We start from the raw sequence: 24,202 nt of genomic DNA, 5'->3' as shown, positions 1-24,202 counted from the left end.
GATTTCTATAGTAATCACCAAGTAATAGCTTGGTAATAACAGTTGAAAATGCATGTCGGACATAAGGAGGATGATTTTGACTTTAGAAATTAGATAACTTGGCCATAATATTACCTCCCTATTAAATAATTATTACCACACTGTTACTGTACCATAATGTTGTTTCCTACACGGATATCCTACCTCTAATAGTTTCTCTACTTGCCGATATTTTCTTTAAAACCATTCTTAAAGCAGTGCTTCTTTGCTCAGGGCCTCTGAACTCATCACGGATGCAATAAAAGCTTGTGCACTAGTTTTTTTGTGAAGGAGTGTCAAATGTTGCGTCTGTTGTTTTCCGGAGGTTGTAACGATACATTATTATTATTATGTTTTTTTATGTTTCCACCAGCCAGCATCTGTGGAATCAGGTCACTCTATGGCTGACATCATATACTGTAGTCTGGAAAAGCCTGGAAAATAGGACATCCGGGGGTTGCATTGTACCAAAAACATGTGCTGCTAGGAAGAGGAAATAATCACTTTACTGCCCTCACCAATCACACCCACACACGGGGCCCACTCTTAGTCCCCAGGTCGCACAGGAGATTTAGCCACAGGGCTGTCACTCACGCCATACCCACAGTCCTCGATGGCCTCTCCTGTCACTCACACACACTTGCTTGTGCATGTGCAGTCTGATGTTGGAGGCAGGCAGCCAGTCAATATAGAGCATAATAAACAAATGTAGTGCAGAAGTGACTCCACTCTTCACATGTCACTGGCTCGACATATAAAGTAGCTTCGGATTGGACAGCAGATCTGTTATTTCTTCCTTAAAGCGGACCTAGACCGGAAGTTCCAATTAACGATGTTTTTTAGTGTGTATCTGCGTCATTACCTTGGTTAAGAAGCCCTGAAGTTTCAAAACAAACAGTTCAGCCATTGCTGAGAACGCTGTGTTGTATTGTAATCTCGGGCTCAGCGAGATCTCTGAAAAAACCAGGTCCAGTTACGTAAACAGCAGTTCTCCTCACTTATGAATCCGGGCACTAGTCCGGGCACATCCGGTTGCGTACATTGAACCGCAGAAGAAGAAGAAAGTCCGTTGAGGAGGTGTTTCACGAGTTAAAACAATGTTTTGATAATGAGTAGCAGTGCATCCACCGTTCCAGAGGGGGGAGCTGTGCTTCTGAGAGCGGGTGTGCTGAATATGTCACTTCCGGGTATTGGCCAATCACAAGACAGTTGAGAAGCCTTTACGCTGGCTGGCCAATCACAACACAGTCTGTCTTCTGGGTGTGAGAGTTGAGTCTGAAATATCGCGGCTGGGGAACAGCGTCAGAAAATAGGATTTCTATCGGCTCGTTTACAGCAACTAGGAGGTTTTTGACCATAAAAACAAGTTAATGTATGTAAGTAGACCTCCATAACTCACATATATGTGCAACAGGGCCACTCTATGTGAGCTTTAACTTTTTAGTTGCAAAGAGAAAAGAAGATCAGAAGTAAAAGAAGATGAGAATGGATTCCTGTTAGAATTTGACAGACAATTCTAAGACTATTTTCCCAGCACATGGGCCACTTGTACTTTAGAGCAGGGCAGCATCTCTGTAATAGATTGTTCTGTCCCATGACTCCTTTTCTCGAAGTCAAGTATTTTATACTCTTTGACTTACTGCACTTCAGACTCTCTTCTATGACCGTTGTCTCATAAAGGCTCTGGAGATTTCTGCCTGGAGTCCCCGGGTTCCCTGTCATCCATCTGCCACAACCTGCACTCTTCCTCTTCCTCCTCCTCCTCCTCCTCCTCTTCGCACTTTCTTACCAATGGTAATGTGTGTGGTAGACTTCACTGAGAAATATCTGTCTTTTTTTTCCTCCTTTTTTGAAGCTGTGCCGCGGTGATTCTGCAGCATTGATCTTTGTCTTGTGTCCTCTTCAAAATTAGAGGCTTCCTCAGTTTGCTCCACTCCCTTCTCTCGCCTCTCCGATGATTCATCCATGTGTCCTACTGTTGACATAGCTGCATTTGGCCTGCTGTGACACACAATATTGTTACAACACAGCAAACAGTTGTTACATAGTAATCCATAATTTTCATTTAGCCAACAGTGTTGCAGCACTATTCAGCACACTGTTGTTGCCCAATTTTACAGTCTCTCCAAAGCTTAAGATGCAGGGATTATCTTGTGTCCTTCAACGCTCACTTATGAATACAAGATCTGGGGCATTGTTTAGAGTTGGCTCCACATGCAGCTCTGCAGTCAATTAGCATGGTAAATAAACGGCCTTGCTCCATTTAGAAAGGATTTCATGTCTGACATGAAAGAGTCTCCAGTCCCACGGGACGTGAAAGCTTTAGCTTGAATCTCTGTACTTGTGTCTGTTCACTGCGTTGACATTGGGTGTGTTAATATATAATAATGGTCGCGTGAATGTAAATACTTCTGTTTGATGTGTCGGTTTGGACAGAGGACATTAGAGTGACTCCAGTGAAGGAGAGTTTAGTTGTTGTTTGCAATGTGCAGGTCTTATCTATTTTTTGTTGACTAGTCCCAAACAGCAAAGCTGACATCCACAGAGAGGTGTGTGTGTGTGTGTGTGTGTGTGTGTGTGTGTGTGTGTGTGTGTGTGTGTGTGTGTGTGTGTGTGTGTGTGTGTGTGTGTGTGTGTGTGTGTGTGTGTGTGTGTGTGTGCGCGCGCTTGTGCTAGTGTTAGTGCTTGCAGTGTTGGTCTCTCACTCTGACCCACAGGGGGCAGACTAATGCCCTTATCAGAAGCTGACACGCTGCTACCACATTTCTCCCTCCTGCCCCAATAGCCTCTCCCTCACTCCATTTCTTTTCTCTTCTCCTGTGCTTTTTTTTTTTGTCTCTTCCTCCATCTCTATCTTCCCCCAGCACTGAGCGACACAACACATTTGTCCCCGTCTCACTCAGCCTCACAGCTACTACATGCCATCAGCAGGGCCAGGGTGACAAATGAAGCAGTATGGTGTTTAAAGCTGGTCGCGGACATTAGCATGTTGAACAGTCAGAGAGTTTAAAAAGGAGAGACACGGCCAGGGGTAAATTTGCTTCACATGGCTCACAGGATAGCCAGGCATTCATTTTGTAACAGTATCCATCTTAGCTGATGGTTAATATATAAGAAGAATATATGACATAATACATATTTATTACCATCACACACTGGGCAAGGACCAGTCTCATTTAGGGAGATAAATAAAACATGGCATGAATCGTTCCCCAGTTTGTTTCATCAGTATGAATCAAGCATTTCAAATGTTCTTCAAGCCCTCATAAGCAGATTACTCTTCTTTTTTTATGTTATCTGGTGGGTTTATTTGTTTGTCTGCATGTGATTGAGTTACTGGAGCTGAAGTTGTGGGCAATTAATTTGCAGGTCCTCTTTGTATTTTGGTGTACTTATAAATATATATATATAAGCAAATTAGGAATGAGGGTTGTCATGGTCTGAATGTTAAGTGGCGTGCTATACCATCAAATGTTTTCAGGTATTTGTTATTTATGGTGTAGAATCAGAAAAAAAAACTACCACACACTGCTTTTCAGACGCCTTTGTGTCAGGTGGATGGTTCCGCTTGTCCTCCATTTTCACAGAAAAAAACCAAACAATATAACCTCACTGTCTTGTTTTTGGTCCAAGAGTGGATAAGGCCAAGTCATGATCACAGCGCCCTTTGCTGGACGATAAAGTAATTACATCAAATCAGCAGCATAACATCATGGTGATAGGCCCCAGTGCAAATATTAGTTACACCGCCGATACTTACGCCACTGCATCAAATTGGTCTACAGCGCCTCTAGGCTGTTTGTTTTGAACTCAAACATGTTTTTAAGGTTACATTTTAACTTGTTTTCTGAGATACCCGAAATTCGGGAATATCCTCGCACACTGGTCACCGGCAAGTGTTATGTAGGGAAATGGCAAAAAATGGCATTGGTGTGATTAGGAGCATTCCCCAGTTTGTTTCATTAGTATGAATGAAGCATTTCATGCTGTCAGCGAGGCCATCCTCAAACCATTAACTCTGCAAATACCACCACCCCCCTCCTCCTTCAGCAGAGGATTCATATATGAGAGGTCGTGTGCTGTAAATGCACAGTTCTTATCGCTGCAGCCTGCATTTCACTTTCCCCAATCCTGCCACTTACCAAACTGTGTTTGCTGGCTGCATCAGTGAAGTTATAAGATCTCTTAAGGCTGTGCAGCATTCTGTGCCAGCTGCTTTGTGTTTTAACTTTGGAACGAATATGCCATTGTTATTCTACCTCTGGCTCCCATAGCGTTTAGGGCAGAGTGATTGTTGCGAAATAGAGAAAGAGAGCGAGAGAGCGAGAGAGAGGGGGAGAGGATTAAATTGATAGAGACAAAGAAGGAGCTCACAACTGAAATAGAGTGTGTGTGAGAGAGAGAAAGTGAGTGCAACAGGAAAAAAAAAATGAAATTAATAGTGAAAAATGAGGAATGGGAGGAAAGTGAGAGCAGGGAAGTGAATGAAATGGATAAAGAGAGAGCGAGAGCTAAATCCTGCAGTGTGTGCCAGTCCCACACCTCATCTGCATATTAAACTGGCCCTGTGGCTGCATTCCCTCTCTGAGGGTCAACGATCATTGTTTCTGTTGGTTTAAACAGAGCACTACTTCGCAAAACAAGGGCATCAGATAAGTCACTCTGTGTTTTTATCTCCAAGATTTAGTTTATGTGTGAGTGTGTGCATGCTGTATGTGTACGCGCTTTTCAACAGCCTGCTCCCGTGTCTCATTTCACATTGACCGGGCTTTTGTCTTTGCCCCTGGACATTCCTGCATTAATGATACACACATGAATTAATCACACAGCAAGGCAAACAGCAGCATACTCCGTGATAATGCAAAACAGAGAAAAGTCATTGGGTCATGCTATTTCCACCACATCTTGTTCTGTCACTGCAGCATCCATGATAATTAGAAGATTGGCAATAGTTTGTGTGCATCACTGAGCAGCTGCAATATGAGAATCTGCCAGAGACTCGTTTCTCCAAAAACTAATGCTAATAATAAAGCTGCCAGGGGCAAATCTGGAGGGCCGAGGAAAAGCATCAAATAAAGCGCACAGGTAATTCAGGGACTTGTCCAGCCAGTGAGCAATTTTTACATGATTGGAGAAAGAATTGCAGAGATACGGCCCACGTCCTGTTTGTACATTTATTGCTGACTTTGTGACAGCCAAACACTCTGCCTGACAGCGGCAGGACTCCGAAAAACTATTCAATCACCTCTACAAAAGTTTGTTAAGCCTGTTCCGCTATATTACACTGTGACACATGAGAGAGTCCGTTTCCAGGATGTGTTAATCTTCATTAAGAATTCTGATGATTCATGATTTCATTCTCTTTGATTAAAAAAAGAAAATTGGAAATATTCAAATGGTCCAACTCTTAATTCTGTTTCTTCTTTAAGACAAATTCAAGGAAACTCGTTCTTGCATATTCATGCTGAAAGTTCCCTGTTATATCAATTTGAAGTCACTTTCAAAAACTGAACTGAAGAATGAAGTCCAGAATACAAAGCATGTTGTCACCACACAACACTTCTTGTATAACCTGCTAACTGCCATGCTTGGGATTTTTCTTACTCCACTATCAGGAGAACTGTAAAGTTTGACAACCTCACCCCAGTCATTTCTATAGTAACTACTGTCATCGTCAGATATCATAAGATTTAACTTTCCAGACATGGCATTTTACACTTTAGTAAACGAGCAGACTTCTCTGAATGATGCACTGTCAGACCAACCACACACAGCTGACTATGGCGTACAATAGTAGTTTTGCAAAACTCACGGGCAAATGTAAAAAAAGGGGATCAGTCATGATTGAAATGACCCAATCTGATGGACCAGGACAGATGATTTGGACCGTCATGGTTTGGATTGATTTGATTTGCACCAGAGCCTTGGGCTGGCTTACAGTGAAGACCCTCGAATCATCTGACAGGGTTGCAGTGACCATCACTACTGATGGAGTCCAACGCTCCTGCCTCCAGCTCGCTTTACTCAGCTGCTAGTGCGTGTGTTTCCACCAGAGCAGGACTTCTGCAGTGAAATGGCTTATTTGGCAGCTGGGAAAACGTATCACCACTGGACCAGGTGGAGGTGTCATTGGCACTACACATGATAGACCAGCAGTGACATTAGGTAAAAAAGCATACATGGGGAAGGTATGGAAGAAAAATGCTTTGTGTGTGTGTATGTTGTGTGTATGAGCGGCAATTAGAGCTGCAACTAATGATTATTTTCGTAATCGATTAATCTGTCGAATCGTTTGGTTCATAAAATGTCATAAAATATTAAAAACACGTTGATCAGTGTTTGTCAAACCTGGAAATGATGATGTTCTTGTTCTTGAACGTCTTGTTTTGTTCACAGACCAAAATGATTCAGTTTTAAGGATTTTTTTGTTTATGTGGAGCAAAATATTCACATTTAGGAAGCTAAAACGATCAGAAAGCTTGTTTTAATCATGAAAAAAGCTGATTATCGATTATCAAAATAGTTGGCCATTAATTTAGTAATCGATTAATAATCGATTCATCGATTAATCGTTTCAGCTCTAGCAGCAATTATGGAAACAAAGCCAAAGTGCCATTTCCAGGCAGTAGATTGCATTCCTTATTTGTGAACAAGCACTCCACACACACACACACACACACACACACACACACACACACACACACACAGCCATAATAATAACTGGTTTTAAGTCCCAGTGTCTCACTTTTGATGAAACGGGAAACTGAAACAGCAAAGGTGATCCAAGAATTCAAAAAATAATAGCACAACAAAGGCATAAGAAAAAGGCTGAGAGGATTATCAAAGAGACCAAACAAAGCACAAAGAGCCCGACTAAAATAAAGCACATCACAGGTTAGCATTCGGACGTGGGACCAGGTGGGACATGCTGGGGGCATAGCTTAGAGCAGTAACTGTTGTGATGTGATATCACAAAGTCTTTATGGCTTCTATTTAGGCACCGTTTTTTGGATACGGACTGGGAGGATTTCTCTGTGGATTGAGCACTTTTATATTTTCAGAGTATAAAGTACCCAGATATGCTTTACAGTACAAAAACATGGAAATCACACTTTCTATGGGACCTTTAACTGAAAAACATCTACATCCAGTGCTGAGGAGCAATATAGCTTACAAAGCTGGCTGGGGAAGCGCAGCTCGTCTCACCAATGGAGATAATGTTGCTCTGTGCAATGCTGAAACAGCTTTTGGTGTGAGAGCCCTGTAGAGCCCTGTAGGAGGTTTTTATGTGCTATAACAAGGTCACACTACTTCTGTGTAATCATTACTTCAAGGCCACAAGAGACTGCTCATCAGGATATGTGACCATGTAGTAGGTCATTTAAACTTAAGTTTCTCCCTTAACTATTGTGATCTTGAGTCTAACGAGAAAGATTCTTCATGATTGATTTGGGACTCTGGGGCTGTAAAACACCAAACAGTATTAATAACAATCTCAAAATACGTTCACTGCAAAGCCAAGTTAATCTACAAGTTATGTGTGATCTAAATGTGATTGATTTAACCCTTTTTGGGGGGCTTATTTTGACCATAAAAGGACCAGAAAATATCCTTTGAGTCCCATGAGTTTGCCCATTTTTCAGAATGACTTTCAATATCTGGCTGTTATCTACGATTTGCTGCATGTTAAAATACGCTATTAACAATTTTAAGAAGAGAAATTTAAGAAGAAAAACAAAACATTTTATTTATATAAAAGAACACTGTAGTTGTACATTAACACCAGATTGTGTGTGTTAAATTTAAAAGTTGAACAGTAGAACACATTTAAAATAACATTTGTTTGAATCTTTGTCTCAATGTCTAAAAACAGGCCAAAAAAATGGAAACTATGTACAGCCGTTTTCCAACTCTCTGGTGACAAAGACACTGATTTGCCGGCTTCCTGCAACAGCACGAGTGAAATTACCATGATAACCACACGTTGGCTTTGACAAAGTCACTCCTCAGCTTTCAGAAACCAGTGGAAATGTACACACCGTCATGTAATTGCGGTGATGCAAAGTGCGCAAACGTGTCGTCTGTGATACGCTTGGTGTTAAAAGAGAAATTTATCAGCAAGAACGTAAACAGGTTTGAAATTCTGCTAATTTGTTAAAATAATGAAACTTCATTAGTTATTATAATATTCACATGAGAAACACACAATCAAACATTTTTTCATTGTTGAAAAAAAGTTAAATCTATGGCAAAAACAAAAAATGCATTAAAACATGACTGAAAGGGACACTGTGTAGTATTTATGACCCAAAATCCACTTTTTTATACATATAATGTGCTCCTGCATTGTCTAGTCGATGTATAATAGTTTTTGTTTCATTTTCGTAGTGTTTCAAAAAGTCATGTAAAATAACATGGTCGTGGGCCGTGGTTGCATAGCCACTGTTAGCAGAGAGACGCCATGTTTCTACCGGAGCCTGTAAGGACAAACGCGAGAGAACAAATCAAGCGTCGCTTTACTCCACTCTCTCCGCTTCGTCTGCTACGGCCGCGGTAGCTCGCCCTCTCCCTCGCCTCACGAACCTCATCTGCTGACACAGAGGTAGACGACGAGGACGACATTTGACCGGCTGCGGATACCGTATCGCTCAGGGAAAGGAGGGGGTGAGCAGAGGAGCAGTTATTTGTTGTAAATTTCAGCCTCTCCTCTAGATGTCACTATAAACTACTTACTTCACCTTTAAATGAAGCGTGATGTCAGTGCTAGATGGCTCATTTTAGTGAACCCTCATTTCCATTCAATGTCATGTTGCTGTGGCTTTGTTTTGTACCAGATAAATGGATGTGTCTTGGAGTACTTTGAAAAAACACGATCCATCTCAGCAAGTGGTTTGTCTGTCCTAATGGACATGGGTCAAAAGAGGACTTGGATAGGACGGATGGGAGGAAACAGTCAACAAACTGCCAAGATTTACTGAGGACTTAAGTAAATAGAGTCAAAGGGCTTAGTAGAGGTAGATTTATGCAGACGTAAAACAAGAATTTACCTGTAAAATGGCTGCCATTCAAGTAATGTATCAGGCAGAACACCGCAGACTGACAGCTGCCTTGTTTGTAGTCGGAGTGTGTAAGGAAGCTTCAGAGAGATTACTGAAGCTCACTGTGTGTGTAATGAAGCCCTGAGTCAATAAGAGATGCAGGCTCAAGGCCAAAGGCTGAGCCCGTGCTTCAAAGGTGCTACGCTCGTGCTGGTCTGTGTGCCTGTGCAGGCTTGTTTTTGATTGACAGCCTCTGGGTCCCTTCGCTGCTTCTCTCCCACTGATTTGATGCAGAGTTAGTTATGGGTGCCTTGTTAAAAGAATGTCAGGTTGACAATGTCAGCGTGATCATGGGAAATGTGACACGCGTGTCCCTTTAACTGGTTGAGATGGTCGCTGCTGGCAGCCAGCCTGTCAACCTCCACTGGGAGCCTGGCAAGGTGACAGGAGGAGTGGATCTTTACCACTGTGGAGGAATAAATTGCATTTACTTGAGGTGAATGGCCAACACACACACACCCTCACACAAATACAGATGGAAGCATTTGTCTCAGTCAGGAGCAGTGGAGAGGATTCTGATGAGGGTGAAGATAGTGAACTTGTGTCCATGCAGGTCGTTTCTATCTTGATTCTTTAAACACACTGACAGAAAGATGAATAAAGAGAGTGATGGTGGCAGGCACAGTTTGGCTTGGCAGTCCATTTGAACCTGCCGGTGTGAAAGGGAGGACGGGAGAGCAGGAGGATAGGAATAAAAGCAGAGCCAGTAAATGTTTGCACCTGGGTACCATTATCACCTGCAGCTTTCCACTACGCCAATGGCCAGACCAAAGAAGGAACAAAGAAGCAATCCCACAATTCTTTTGGAAAATGTGGATGCAAAATGGCTGCAGAGGCAGCTATTTGTGATAAACACTGTACTGGAAATGCCCCAGGCTCAGTTTCTGTGATGTCTTTGTACTGTATGTGGGAAACTTTGTTTTGCTGCGTACACAGATTTGCGATCCATAGTAGTTTAGTGCCTCTTTCCCACTTTTTCAGTCGTTAGAGCATTTCCCTCCCATCTGATCCCGTTCCTTCTTTCTTCAATTTCACAGCCTCCGTGGCTTGTTGTTGTGATGGCGTGTTTGGAAAAGGAACCTCTATTGATAGACCTCCTTGTGTTTGTTTGATGTTCTAAACAGTGCAACATAATCTTCAGACGCTTCGCTCAGATCCAAAGCCCTCAGCCTTTCATGGAGTTTTCTAGTTTAAAGCATTTCAATTGCTTTTATAATTGAGTTTGTCTGCTGCCTCTGTGATTGCTTTGGATCTCTCCTTTGCTATCAAACAAGGCAATTACTGCCACATCACATGTTTTCACACACAAAAAAATAATGTTTATCTGCGCAAAAATTAGCATCCAACTATTGCGAAATCTCCTTCCCGTTCTCTGCATGCTCAGCGTCTCGCCTCATAGTACATGTGTAGTCTGGAACTACAAAATAAAGGCGGCTATCAATAATTAATTAATGCGGGTTAATATGTTAACAAACTTATAGTGCTTCATAATTAGATGAGCCACAGTCGCTGATTCAGACTTAATTACCAAGTCAGTGTCTGTTCTATGGGGCTTTAATGAATAATTAAGAAGATGCATGAATTATTTCTGCAGATCTACTAGAAATACATGCCTGTTTCTGTTTATGGTGCTATCTTGTATTGATTGATATGTGTTTGATAGGGGGAAATAAGATCAATTAAAACCAGCACTTGAAGTAAATTAAGAGTAAGTACAGTTCACGTACATGATGTATTATGCGTTATAGATCACAGCGCAGTATTTAATGCACAGAATCACTGTGAACGACGGCAGCGTTTTTTTAAAGTAGGGTTTTAAAGCATATAAGAATGGATTACATCACACCTTGCATGCACTAATAGGAGCACAGTCGTGTTCGCACCCAAACTGTGCACACACAAACGCAGTGTGGTGCAAAGCGTTATTTCACAGTGCTGAGATTGAGTGAACAGGTTTATTTCCTTCCCTCGGTGTCATCTGAAAAGCTTGCGTGGGTGGGTGCGTGCATGGGTGGGTGGGAGTCTGAATTTTTTATCTGCACAAGCTGATTTATCCGCTCTGTATTTGCATACGCGCACACACGATTCTGTGGCATGCCTTATCTGTTCACCTTACTTTGCCCACACGCATGCATACATGCATGGTGTAACACAGGTTTGCACACAACACACTCACAACTTCACAAAGTATTCATATTTTTGCATACAAACAGCGTTGCATGTCCTCCAGGAGAAATGATGAAAGGGACCAGTTAAACCACACAGCCAGCTGAAGACTTTGAAACAGATGTTGTTCAGTTTCACTCACTGTTGGACTGTAGCTGTTAGTGAAGCCTCCTGGCTTTACCCAGCCAATGTGGTTGAGTTTATTTATAGCCAGAATCCCTCACAGGAGCCAGTTGTGCAGGTGAAACTGTCCATTTGTCCACATACACTCATTCACTTGTCGGTCATGTCGAGTCACTTTGTACAGAAATGCCATAGGCCATAATCAGCTACAGACAGCATCATTTAGATGTTGTAATAATATGTCACTCCACAGCATTAACAAACACTTAGCCTGGGGTTATGTTGGGGCAGATTGAATGACTACTTCTTAGGCTGCTGGCTGCCTAGTGTGTGTGTGTGTGCACGTGCGTGCGTGTGTATGTGTCGTGCATCACCTCTGGGTGCACATGTGCTGTGGTTGTGTGGTTTCAGGTGTAAATGGAACTTCCATACATGGTCGTATATGCTCTCTCCTCCATTCACAGATTCTTTAAATAGCTTTCCTTTGCAGAGCATATGCTTACATGCTTATTTTGCACTCAGGTGGTTGCTCCACCAGCTGACAGGCAATGATATGTTTGTTTTCTCTTAAATTTTACAACTCGCCTCGCTTTTTATTCATAGAGGCAGCTGTTTCAGCAGCTTTGCTGTCAGCATTTGAAGGGTGAAATTACTGCCGAAGGGTGACGAAGGGCACCTCATCCTGATGCTGCTCTATGCCAATAGAGCTGTCTGCTGTTGCTGCTAAATAAGATACACATTCCACAACTTATCTTATAATTAATCCCTCTCATCTTATATTTCACCTTGCACCTTTCCTCACCTCTCCCTTGCTTTCTGCTTGGAAAATCCCTGGTGGCCTCTTCTCTTCAAATAGCTGTAATCAACACTGATGCTCTCTAAGACCCCTCTCTCCGAGGCATTAATCAGATTGGATTGTGTTGCAGTGCCACTGGGGGCCGTTATAACAGATATTCTTTTGACAAGGACAGAGAACAAAGAGATTCTTTGATTGAGAGTGATAGGCCTGTTGTAGTTAATTGAAGCAATTCTTCATCATGTCTCTTTGTCTTATCACCTCCTCTTTCCAACCTCTTTTTGTGCTTTCTGTCTTTTTCTTTTCTGCTGTTTTTTCCCCCTCCTAAAATCTGAGCTGAATGTGAATTGCATTGCTGTATCACCCTATCCTTGTCTCCTCTCTCTTCTTTTCTCTTTTCCAAGGTCAATGCAACTCAGTCTAATTCGCTTTTCTTTTATGATAAAATCCGTGCCCGCTTTTAGCCAAATGTCCGTCCCCCCCTCTGGAGTTGTGATTTATCTCAATTACTTCTCCAGTGGTGTGTCTGCCAGCTTCTAAATATGAGTATCAGAGTGCCAGGTCCATCCAGGGTGAAACAGTAAATCTTTTGATGTCTTGTGAGTGTCCATTGTGGAGTGTATGGAGGTCCTAGAGCATTTGCAACTATTTAACCAGCACACAGCTTTACTCACAACAACAGCAGGAAATCCACCCCATAACAAGGAGAATGTGGACTAATCTGCCATATTTTTGATAAACATGGCAAAATACTCCTGAAGAACACATAAGCTGGTGTAAATTCCTTTACCAGCGCGAAGCAATAATAACAGCCTTTCTTCATTGTTGTGTCTGTGAGTGTGTCAGAAATCACAAATTAAGGCAAGAAAGAACAGAGGGAAATTAGGATGGTCTGTAGAAGTGAAGCAGGGGAGAAGAAAGACAAATATCCAGGGACAGAGAGCGAGAGAACAGAAATCAGTATTGAGAGAGAGTCCTGGCTGCCTCATTGTGTCCTTGTGCAGGATTTATGAGCTCTAAGATCAGGGACAGTTTTAGGATGCTAGGAAGAGGAACGGATGGGAAAGTGAAAGGAAAGTAGGAGGAATCAGCGGATGGCTTTAAAGCCGGGAGACTGTGCTGAATTTTAGACCTAAGTGGGTTCAGACGGCACTGTGGGTAGAGACGTCCTTCCTGCATAATGCCAGGTGACAGGAGGAGAAATGGCAAGGCCGACATGAACAAGACACAGAATAAAGAATTGGCCAAACAGAGGGACACGGAACTGAGACAATACTGAAGGGTCAAAGGCCACAGATTTGATTAGCACTTTCAGGAGGGAGAGCAGCAGCAAAAAGAAAGCGAAGGACAACAAGAAAAAATAAAAAGGAGAGGGAAGTGAGAGCGGTAGAAGATCAAGTTAGTGAGGTTGGAGAGCAAGGGGATGCTAGAGGAGGGGAGAACTGGGGTTGGTTGGTTGGTTGTGGGGGGGCAGGGATGGGTGCTGTAATCTGTCTGTGTCAGAGGGATGATGAAGGGGCCAGGAGGGAGTGCTCTGCAGTTCACCTTCTGGCCTCTGGAGGAAACACACTGACCCTGGCCCTCCCTCCTGCCCACCTCTCCTCTCCACCTGCAAGATTTATGGCTCTCAGGGTCGCTCCAGGGTTGCTCACTTTGAGGACATTTCTTGTAGTGTGTGGCGGCGTGCCATGTTTGCATGTTTGTCTGCACGTGTTTGTGCATGGTGTGCACATGTTGAATGAAGCCACCTGTAAATAAAGCCATTGTATGTCAAGGAGGATGAGACCTTAGTGCTGCCTGGGGAAAAGAGTGGGGAAGATTTCTATCCATGTGGCTTAGCGAGTGAGCGCAGACTCATCCCCACATAATCTACGACGACAGGGTTTGAAAAGTGAAAGACTGACAGAATGAGAAAGAAAATCAAAGGGAATGAGACAAGATGACTGAATGAGGGAGGAGTAGTTGGAGCTGCATCGTGTCCATTTTTATTATGATGTGCTGGCTCTTCTGCATGGTCAGGCCGCTCTGAATCCTTTTCTGAACTTTTTTTTTTTTCTCTATCTTCTGTGAGTAGTGTTGGGAAAGCAGCCAGATTTGCTATATCTAGAATTAAAGTTCAGTCAACCGACAGAACTTTAATGAACAACAATACTGATAGTCACTGTAATTAATTTTATGGAACATAATCAAATATCACTGGTTCCAGCCCCTCTCAGTTTCCTCTGCTTCATTTTATGAGTTGCATATATTTTGATTATGAGGTTGTGGTTGAAAAAATAAGAATTTTCTGTCATTTTGAAAATGTCTTTTCTCTTTCATTCATCTTTGAATTGAAGCTGGGTTACCACTCAAATAGTTGACTCTACTGATATTGCATAATGCATATCAGTAGAGTCAACGCATATGAGCATAAATGAGGTGCAGAAGTCTAGGTCCCTCTCAGATCACTTGATTTACATTATACTGTAAATGTATTGTGGAATTATTGATCAATAATGTCAAAAACAGCTCGGCTTTAACTACCCACATACAGCTTTCAACGTTTTGGTTGTCTCTCACCTAAATGAGCTGTTTTCCAGCTGCAGCCGGTTGTTTTTTTTTCCCCAAAAAAACAAAAGCTAAAATACACCAACTGCAAACTACCTTTCCAAGAGCCAAATGAATTGAACATAGTGGAGCACTGAACAGTTACAAACCCAGATATTTCCCTCAGGAGTAAGTGGAGAGCAAAACAAAAGGTAAAAGGAAAGTGAATATTGGGGTTTTCTTTCCTCCATGCTATTGTTTGTCATGTTATATTTATGGTATATTTTGTTGCCGACAGTATTTCTTTGCAGCTTGTAGTTCTTTGATTGATTGATGCTTGTCTCCATCAAGTCCCTCAAGGCGTGTTTGAGATAAACAAAACCAGTTACCTCGTTTAATGTTGTGGCTGATCGGAGTGTGTGATTTTGTTTATGGTTTTTATCATTAAGCCCCGGCAATTTAATGATAAACCATAAACAAAATGTCTTTTAAATGGCAGAGTCGTGAGCCACATGCATTGATGGCAGATAGCGATAGTGAAATATGGCTTATTGCGACTGATGCTAAGAAGGAACAATCAAGGAGGATTGGCAGAGTATAGTATGAGAGGTGAGGGTTGACTCGTCTTGGAATTATATTGCTGAGGAGTGGAGTCAAAGGGCTTTTCTCTGTATGGAGATTAGATGAAGACGAAGGTCGCTCCTCATACATAACAGATGATTCATTGTCTGCCCTGACCTTTAATACTTACTCTCTGTCTCTCTCTGCTCACTGTCTACTACAGGGCCTTCACAGCAAGGACAGTTCAAGTGTATGTTAGCAAAACCCTCTCACGAAGCATGTGTTGTGCAAATCTGGGAAAGAGCATGCACATATACAGTATGCACACTCATGGAGGCACACTTACAATGTACATTTACACAAGCGTCAAATGTCAAAAGTTCACTGCAGCCCCCCCGCTCACATCTAATGTGACAAATAGCTTCTTCCTCCAGTTGCATTGTTCTAATCCCTTTAGTGGGCTCTGGAATGGAAATATAATTACATTTCTGCGGTGCAGCGCCTTTGATAAGACAGACGCTTGCTGAGCTGAATGTCTAACTGAGTTGGATGCCTCTCCAAAGCCCTCTCCTCTCTCCACTGTACTTTGTCTCTTAACTCACTCCTTCCCACTTCTCTTTTTGTCTTGTCTCTTCTCGCTCTCATACTGGCGTTCCCCCCTCTTTTTTTTTACTTTTCCCCTTTTTGTTCTCGCATCCACACTCGCTCTCACTGACTTCTCCAAAACCTCACTCTGCCTCTCTCTATCTCTCTCTCTCTCCCACCCAGGTATTGCGGTGGATAAGAGAGGCGTCGTCTACTTTGTGGATGGCACCACCATCCAGAAGATTAATGAGAGGGGTTTGCTTTCCACCGTGATTGGCTCAAACGGACTGATGTCGACGCAGCCGCTAAGCTGTGATTCACGCATGGACATCAGCCAGGTAAGCTAATAATGCAGTGCAATTTAGGTGGATGCTGCAAATATAGAGCCACTGTTTTTCCCTCTGAAATAGGTTTCATCCCCTGCATTTGAGTTGCTCTTACCTCGTTTTTGAGAAAAACAAGTCTGTAGCTATTTAAATCAAGAAAGGTCACATAGATGATTATTTATTTCTTGCTCTCTTTCCCTCTGATCGTTGTGTAAATCTAAATTCCCTGCTCTCTTTTATAGAAACTTGTGACTTTGTAAAGGTGTGGTGTGTGTGTGTGTGTGTGTGTGTGTGTGTGTGTGTGTGTGTGTGTGTGTGTGTGTGTGTGTGTGTGTGTGTGTGTGTGTGTGTGTGTGTGTGTGTGTGTGTGATAAGACACAAAGACAGCCACTGCACAGATTTGATCAGGCAGCCTTCAGATCACGCTGCTGACTTATATCAGCCCTATTAGAGCAGAGAATGAATTATAGATGAAGTGCTGGCTCTATAGAGGTTTCTCTGCCCACACACCGGGATGCAATTGCCTGTGTATGTGAATAGAGTGTGTGTGTTCTGCCCAGGTGAATTACAAGTCCTGGTCTTATTTTTTCTTTAAAGGGACCCATGTCACCGCACAGTCCACCTCTTTCTTAGTTATTGGCCACTGCAGCATGTCTGACCACGTCCAGTCCCATTCATCTTCCATCTGTTTGTTCCTGTAAACTGCTTTGGAGGGAAACTTTGGTAACTAAGGCTAAGACATGAAGCTCTGTGTCTGTGGAGTTGATATTAAAGTAAATTATTCTCTGCTAATTGTGATAATTGATTGAACTTCAATATTATCTGAACATATTTGTGGAAATAGCACAAGCTTCTGCGACACACTGCGAAAAGACTGAACATGAACTGCGTATTTTGCAAACAATAATACAAGACCATCTCTGTTTTGTTTTGTTTCTTGGCCACATGCTGTACACCAGTGTTGCCTGTCAACAGTTCTAGGCATCTATCCCATTGCTACAATAAACATTTGGGAGGACCAGATGTGTCATAAGTTTCATATCCATTTAGAGAATGGGATAAATTCCACTAAAAAAGTATTGACCCTTTTGGTTTTGTTGTTCTCTCTCTTCCTTAGAATAGCATAGTGAACTGACCTCATGTCTTAGCTTTATTGTCACCAATACTCAATCCAGTTCCCCAACAATATCCAATATCAGTTTTGGATCAGTGCGCCAGCGGTTACTTTAACACCTTCTGGATCATCTGCAGCTCTGGCACACGCCTGTGTACAGAGCAACTACCTAGTATTAGCTGTCCTTCTTTCATGGAACCGAATGTGCAGATGGCAGATGACCACACTGTAACCACAGACCTCCGCTTATCACCCTGTGACTCTAATTATGACACAGAGTAACTGACATATGGAGTCGTGAAGTAACATACACCGTGCTTAAATCACAGATGGTGCTCCTCATCAGCCAAAAACATCATACTGATGTACCGTAGTAAGTCATTGAGGTATTTTATTCCTACTGCAGACTTTATCATTGTCCTACTTTGTATTTTTAACAATATAATTTGAACATAAGCAATTTACTCAATAAGTGCTTTTTTCCTATATAAACAAAACCTATATTTTAGTCATACTCAAGGGATATTGGATGCAAAAACTGTGTTTTTCTCTACTGTGACATGACCGCTTTAGCGAAGGATCTCAGTATAATAAATTATTTCATCACTGGTGTCAACCCACACAGATGTTGCATCAAGTATTGTTTCTTCTTCACTACTTCTGAAAGTAGTGACAGGTAAGCGCAAAACAGGAAGTGGTTCCACAGTGGGTTAGCCAAACACACTGGTTAATCATAAGGGGTTGAGTTGTTTGTTTGCCTGGTTGGTTGTTTGGGATTTTTGTCATTTCATTTTGCAAATATAATGGTCTGCCTCCTCAAGTATTCAACCCTATGAATAATTAACCTGTCAAGCACAATTCAAAGCGTGCACAAATAAGCTCTTTTATTATTCATATATATAGAGAGAGAGATATGTATATTCATTCCATTCATTCATTCATTCATTCATTCATTCAGTCCCTCCTGACTGCACTTGTTTCGCTCTCTTTCTGCCACACACACACAGACCACACAAACACAGAGGATAAGGAGGATAAGGATATTATATTTTTCATAAGTTTGGAAATCCAGTAACCACCTGAGAGACGTTTTTAGCAATAAACTATTTTATTTTGCCGAACTTAATATCGAGCAGGACCTGCACTGCGTGCATCACAGAGGAACTTGTAAAAGTTTTTTTTTTTTTTTTAACCAGACATCACCGCAAAGTTGGACAGATTTGATGTGTCCTCCTAAGCTAAGGACAGGGTGAGTCCTGCTTGATGAATCTCTCTACCTCTTAAAATAGGATCTCTGAGTGAACCCTCCACTCTCTCATTTGACAGAGCCTATAATTGGACATGTCAGTGGCAATTTAACATGATCCATTTATTTACCAATCCATTCTCAGAGTCATCAATCACCTCACTGATCCCACAGACACAGCGCTTCGTCTCTCATGTGGACGCAGATCTCGGTGCGCGCGTTTCTGTGCGAGGCAGACATTGATGTGGTGGTGGCGTGGCTGTGCAGTGGTGTAGTGCTGTCTGTCTGTGACCCCCACAGTGTCAGCGGGCAGCATGTGTTATTTGAGCAAGCGGTGATCATGGTTATTGGCTGACATTTGGACCATAGCCGAGGAGAGACTATGTGAGTCTTGAATAAACACAGGGATGGCTCCCTGCCCGCTGCTGACCTTTGCATGAGCAGTGAGGGTCAGGAGGCCTAATGCTATGTTATTAAGGATATATTATTTGGATCAGTTGTAACTGACTGTTGTGGCCAATCACCCCCAAGGTTTTTTTTTGCTATTTTCTCATTACAGTTACTGTGTTTTGTGTGTGTGTGTGTGTGGTGCATGTACATGTCATTCCACAGGTACGTCTAGAGTGGCCAACAGACCTGGCCATCAACCCACTGGACAACTCTCTTTATATCCTGGACAACAACATAGTTTTACAGGTAATGTATAGTCACGTCATGCATGCAAATGAACTCTCGGTCTGTTTTCTATTCAAGGTAATGCCGATTTTTAGAGACACTGGCACAATATGCAGCAGAGGAGGAAACAGCAATTCCTTCAAACTGTCACTTTAGGGGCTGTACATATGAAAAGAGTTCAGGAGAATCAGTTTTTTTATCGAATCGGCTTTTTATCCACATGGAACCGGCGTTTTGGGGGCACTTAAATGCTATTTTTGGGAAACAGGTCCCAGAGTGGGAAAATCTCAAAACGCCACCTTTGCGTTTTTGGGAATACAACCAATACATTACTTTGGGAAAACGTGATTATATCACAGCCCCAACTCTCACTTGCAGTTGCATCCATGGTGTACAGACCTGGAATTTGAACGACAGTGTAGTTGGAGTTGTTTTGGGATGTTTTGCGTGAATGATGACAAAGAAAAAGGTTGTGTGGAGAAAGTTCTGTTTCTGTGTGGATAAAGCCATAGTTTAAAGAGTACAAGAGTAGCTTGTGTTACAAAATAGCATGCTTTGTCACTCAGGATTTGCTCATGACACAAATGTTTTCTCCAGAATGAATGAATTACCTATTTGTTTAGTCGGGGCTCCTACAGTTTGATGCATGGCATCATGGAACTCTTTGAACCGCTGATATTCCCCTTCTTTATTCCAAAGCTAATGCAGAACTGTGTTTTACCTTAGGTGTCAGAAAATCTTCAGGTGCGTATTGTGGCAGGACGTCCCATCCACTGCCAGGTTCCAGGTATCGACCACCACCTGGTGAGCCGGGCGGCAGTACGCGCCACCCTGGAGGCAGCCAAAGCCATCGCCCTGTCCCACCTGGGCACACTGTTCATTGCAGAGACTGATGAGCGACGCATCAACCGCATCCAGCAGGTCACTGTCACTAACAACACACACACACACACACACAGTTACTATTACTGAAAATAGTGGATTTAATGCAAATAAATGTAACCATCAATGGCACATTATTCATGTTGAAATCCATATTTTTCTGATAAAGACGTTTAAGTTAAAGGAGTAATATGTAATATGTTTTTTTAAAACTCATCTTAAAACCCATTTTTATTCTGCTGCGTTCAACCCAGCATGAGACTCTGCTCTTGTTTTAGTGTTTCATTGTTTTCATTGTTTAAACATTTTTATTGTTTTATACTTTTATTGTTTTAATATATATATATATATTTTTTTTTTAATTGTTTAGTTGTTTTTATTTTGTCTCCTATGTTTTATGTGCCATGTTTTATTTATTGTATTGTTAAGCACTGTCCCAGCTATAGCTGCCTAAAGCGCTCTATAAATAAAGTTTGAGTTGAGTTGAGTAAATAAAACTGGGGCCATCGGTGTTAAAAACAGGAACTGCTATATCCAAATTATCAAAATATTGGACAGCATTGTCCATCCTCTCCAGACTCAGGGCACTTGTGATTTGCAGGATATTTCTGATAGACAGAAACAAGGAGTACTATTACCTCATGTAACACTGTGTTCATGCACCAACCTATACGCACATATATTTGCAGAACATTAGTTAGTTGGTTCATGTGGTTAAATATAGGCAAAGCGTGAATTTGAAAGAAGCAGCAGAGTGAAAGCAGCAGATCACATGATGAGGCAACAACTAATGTATGTGAACGATGGGGATAGAGTTTGATGCTTGTTCCGAAGAATATTATCCACAACGGTATTTGTCTTTCAGCCATCTAAATTTTTAAAACACATATCCACAGCAGACCCTTGTGTTGCTTCTCCTCTGGTTGAGAAGTGTTTTTTTTAGAGGGCCTTCTGTAACCTTAGGCATTTCCGACCTTACAGCTGCTGCTTGGTGTGTTGTTGTTTTTTTTTTAACTCTTCTGGAAACTCATGTGTTGAAGTACTACAAGCTGCATCACTGGCTGTCTGGTTGTGGATGGAACAACAGACCGAAATAAGAAAACATAAATAGAATTTGAAACCTGTCCTGATAGAAGCAGACCTCTCCACATCAGTGCCGTACATGCAGCGTGTTCAGGAAAACTCTTGCCAGGTTTCATGTCAAACCTGGCCCAATTTAGAGGAATGATTGCAAATGGCCCCAACCTGTTGGATGTAAATCTGTCTGAACAGAAGGGTTCTACACAAGCTCGCTGATTGGTCTAATTTCCAGGTTAAATGACACCAATAGTCCTTCTGCTCTAATGACACACATTTTCCCTCCCTCTTGCCGCACCATGTGTCCCACAATCATTAGGTTGTAATCTGTGCTCAGGAGCGCTGTGAAGCAAAACTGTCTTTCAGTGACTCCTTCGCTTATTGCGCACTTGTTTGTGCTGTATGTTAAAATTAAAATGGATAAAATTGCTTTTGCCTGTTCACCTACACTCACTGTTTTTAAAGTCAAAACTTATTTAGATCAATACTTTGCAGAAGCTCCTCTGGCAACAATTACACCACTGAGCCTCCTTGGGAAAGTGTTTACTTCGAATACCAGGATTTGGACAGCGTAGTCCATTCTTTTTGGCAGATCCTCTCAAACTCTGTCATGTTGGTTGGAAAGTGTCTTAACTGCCATGTCTCCAGGTCTCTCTGGGGTTTAAGTCTGGGCTTTGGCTGGGCCTCTCAAGGACAGCCAGAGACTTGTCCCAAAGCCATTACAGAATTGTCTTGGCTGTATGCTTCAAGTCACTGTCATGCTGAAAGGTGAGCCATCGCCCCAGCCTCAGGTCATGTGTACTCTGGAGCAGATTTTCTTCCAGGACCACTCTGCCTCTGGCTGCATTCATCCTTCTCTCAGTTCTTTCCAGCCTCCATGTTCATGCTGCCTGGAAGACTGCGAAAATAAACAATCCCTGTTTGTGTATCTACACAGAACAACTTTTTTTTAAACAAATGTTTTATTATTTGGTTTCCAAATTTATATTTAACATATTGATTATCATACATTAGCAATGTCAGTGCAATACGCTTCAATTTAAATGTGTTTGTCACGACCAAAAAGTTTTGCAGTCATTTTCCACAAAGACAGTATCACAAGCTTCATACTCTTTATCATGCCCTCTGTACTGACCACTGAGAGATGATATTTGGCTCTGACACAGCGCATAATACAAGCAGGCAAGATGATGAAGTTTCCTTTGCCAAGTTTCTGTCCTTGTAGCACCCACTCTATAAAAAAATGATAAGCAGCCAGATGGTATTGTCTGCAGAGAGCAAAAGACATGAAAGAAAGTGGTTATTCATTAGGAGGCTCCTAGTACTGATTCTGAAATGATTGCAGCCACGGCAAATACTGTGATCATTGAATTAGCACGTTAGCACAGCCAAGACAATAGATAATATGAGGATGACAGTGGACCGGATAACTTTTCAACCAGTAATACACATTTAAGAAGAAACTAGTTAATCAACTGCTTGTTATCACTGCCCTCTCCTTAAGCTATTACTACCAAAAACATCATTACATGAAAAATCACTCGATGGTCATCTGCCCTCTTGGTCTCGCTGTTCTTAGTTGTAGTTCCCAATTTATCTTTGAGCTCTTGAAGAAGGAACACACTGACTCCCTCCGGGTCGGCATCAGCAACAGAGTTCAGCAAAAACGGTCCATGCTGAAATTCATGGCTGCAGAATGATTCAGTAGCTTTTGGCAATGGAGAGCAATTTGATCAAAGGCACCACTAGTCACTGTTTGCTCTCAGCAGCGCGGTCACTGGCCGTTCCCTCCAGCCATATCCTTTTGCAAGGCTAATGCAGCTGCAACCTCGACCTCTTTTTTGCCGGATTCCATTTTTGCCTCATTTCATTTCTTCAGCTGTATTCTCAGATAAATACCCTGGCAAACTATCAACCTATACTCTGTAAAGATATCTCTGCCCAACATCCTCTGCACTCATTTTGAAATAATAAAACCCAGTTAGTTTACAGGCAAGAGCTCTTCCCCTTGAGTCTTAGAAATCCCGTTTTATAGTTCTTCGGAGAACTTGTGATGTCACCTTTTTACAGAAGAGTAGTATATTTATATATAGTGGGGTCTTTCTGAAGTCACTGTACACATTTCCGATGCTTCCAGAAAATAAATCAAAAATCTTTTTTTCATTGTTTTGTCTATTAGCTCCATTAGCTAACAGCACGATATCACAGGTTGGCGGCATTTTGGGCACCTGCAACACAAAAACACTGCCTGCTGCTTTCAATCAATAGCCCCTTTGTGGTCAGGAAACCCACGCTGAGCCCATGTGGAGTCAGACAGAGACATAAAATAACAAGAAAATGTCTTGGATGCTTTTTTTATGTGGAGACTGCGTAGCCAAGTTGGATAAGTATACGGAAATACTGTTTAGTTTGAGTGTATTTTGTCACACCTATATTATGTTTGATATTCCTGGGCCTATATTTGGCAAGTAACTCAGAATCACTCACACAGAAAGTCAAACTAGAAGCGAAATCTCCTGCTGCAGAGTAGCACTTAAGTTATTTATGAAAGTTCCAATTTATGAAAGTGCTCAGCAGCGAGTGGAAGTTCTCCTTTGAGAGTCAGTGAAACCATTTTTTGTAACACTGGGCCGTAAAATGAAATTAATGATGTGTTGCAGATTTTGTTCAATGGTTTCTGATGTGCAGTTAACACATACAACAACCGGATTGGTTGATATAATTTGACACATGGAAAGAAAAATTAATAATTAAATGCAGAACATTGGGTCACTTGTAAGACAAACAAGCCACACACAGGTAGAGACTGACAGTTTAATTTTTTCAATGATAAAGAATGACACAAATTAACCACAACATTTCATCGTAAATGACTGACATCAGCTGCACTTTGTACTGTTCAGCCAGCATGTCTATTTGTTCAGCATTATAAGCCCTATTAAATGTGAACGTGCCTTGGCTGCAATAACTATACAGGCGATGCTTTGGCATCGCTGCTGCCGGTCTGTT

The 24,202-nt window shown here is 41.9% G+C and overlaps 1 protein-coding gene across 1 annotated transcript in view; it reads left to right on the top strand.

Moving 5' to 3' along the window:
* tenm1 (teneurin transmembrane protein 1) overlaps positions 1–24,202 on the top strand; it is a gene marked incomplete at both ends in the record, with an annotated part of 169,477 nt that overhangs the window by 128,721 nt on the left and 16,554 nt on the right. Inside the window, 3 exons of the mRNA XM_083891824.1 lie at positions 16,057–16,211; positions 19,172–19,255; positions 19,961–20,155. Coding sequence (XP_083747950.1) covers positions 16,057–16,211; positions 19,172–19,255; positions 19,961–20,155 — 434 coding nt within the window. The remainder of the gene's footprint in view (positions 1–16,056; positions 16,212–19,171; positions 19,256–19,960; positions 20,156–24,202) is intronic.

This window comes from Microchirus variegatus, assembly GCF_963457635.1.
Source record: "Microchirus variegatus genome assembly, chromosome: 6".
NCBI classification, from domain to species: domain Eukaryota; kingdom Metazoa; phylum Chordata; class Actinopteri; order Pleuronectiformes; family Soleidae; genus Microchirus; species Microchirus variegatus.
This window is presented reverse-complemented; position numbering and strand designations above follow the sequence as displayed.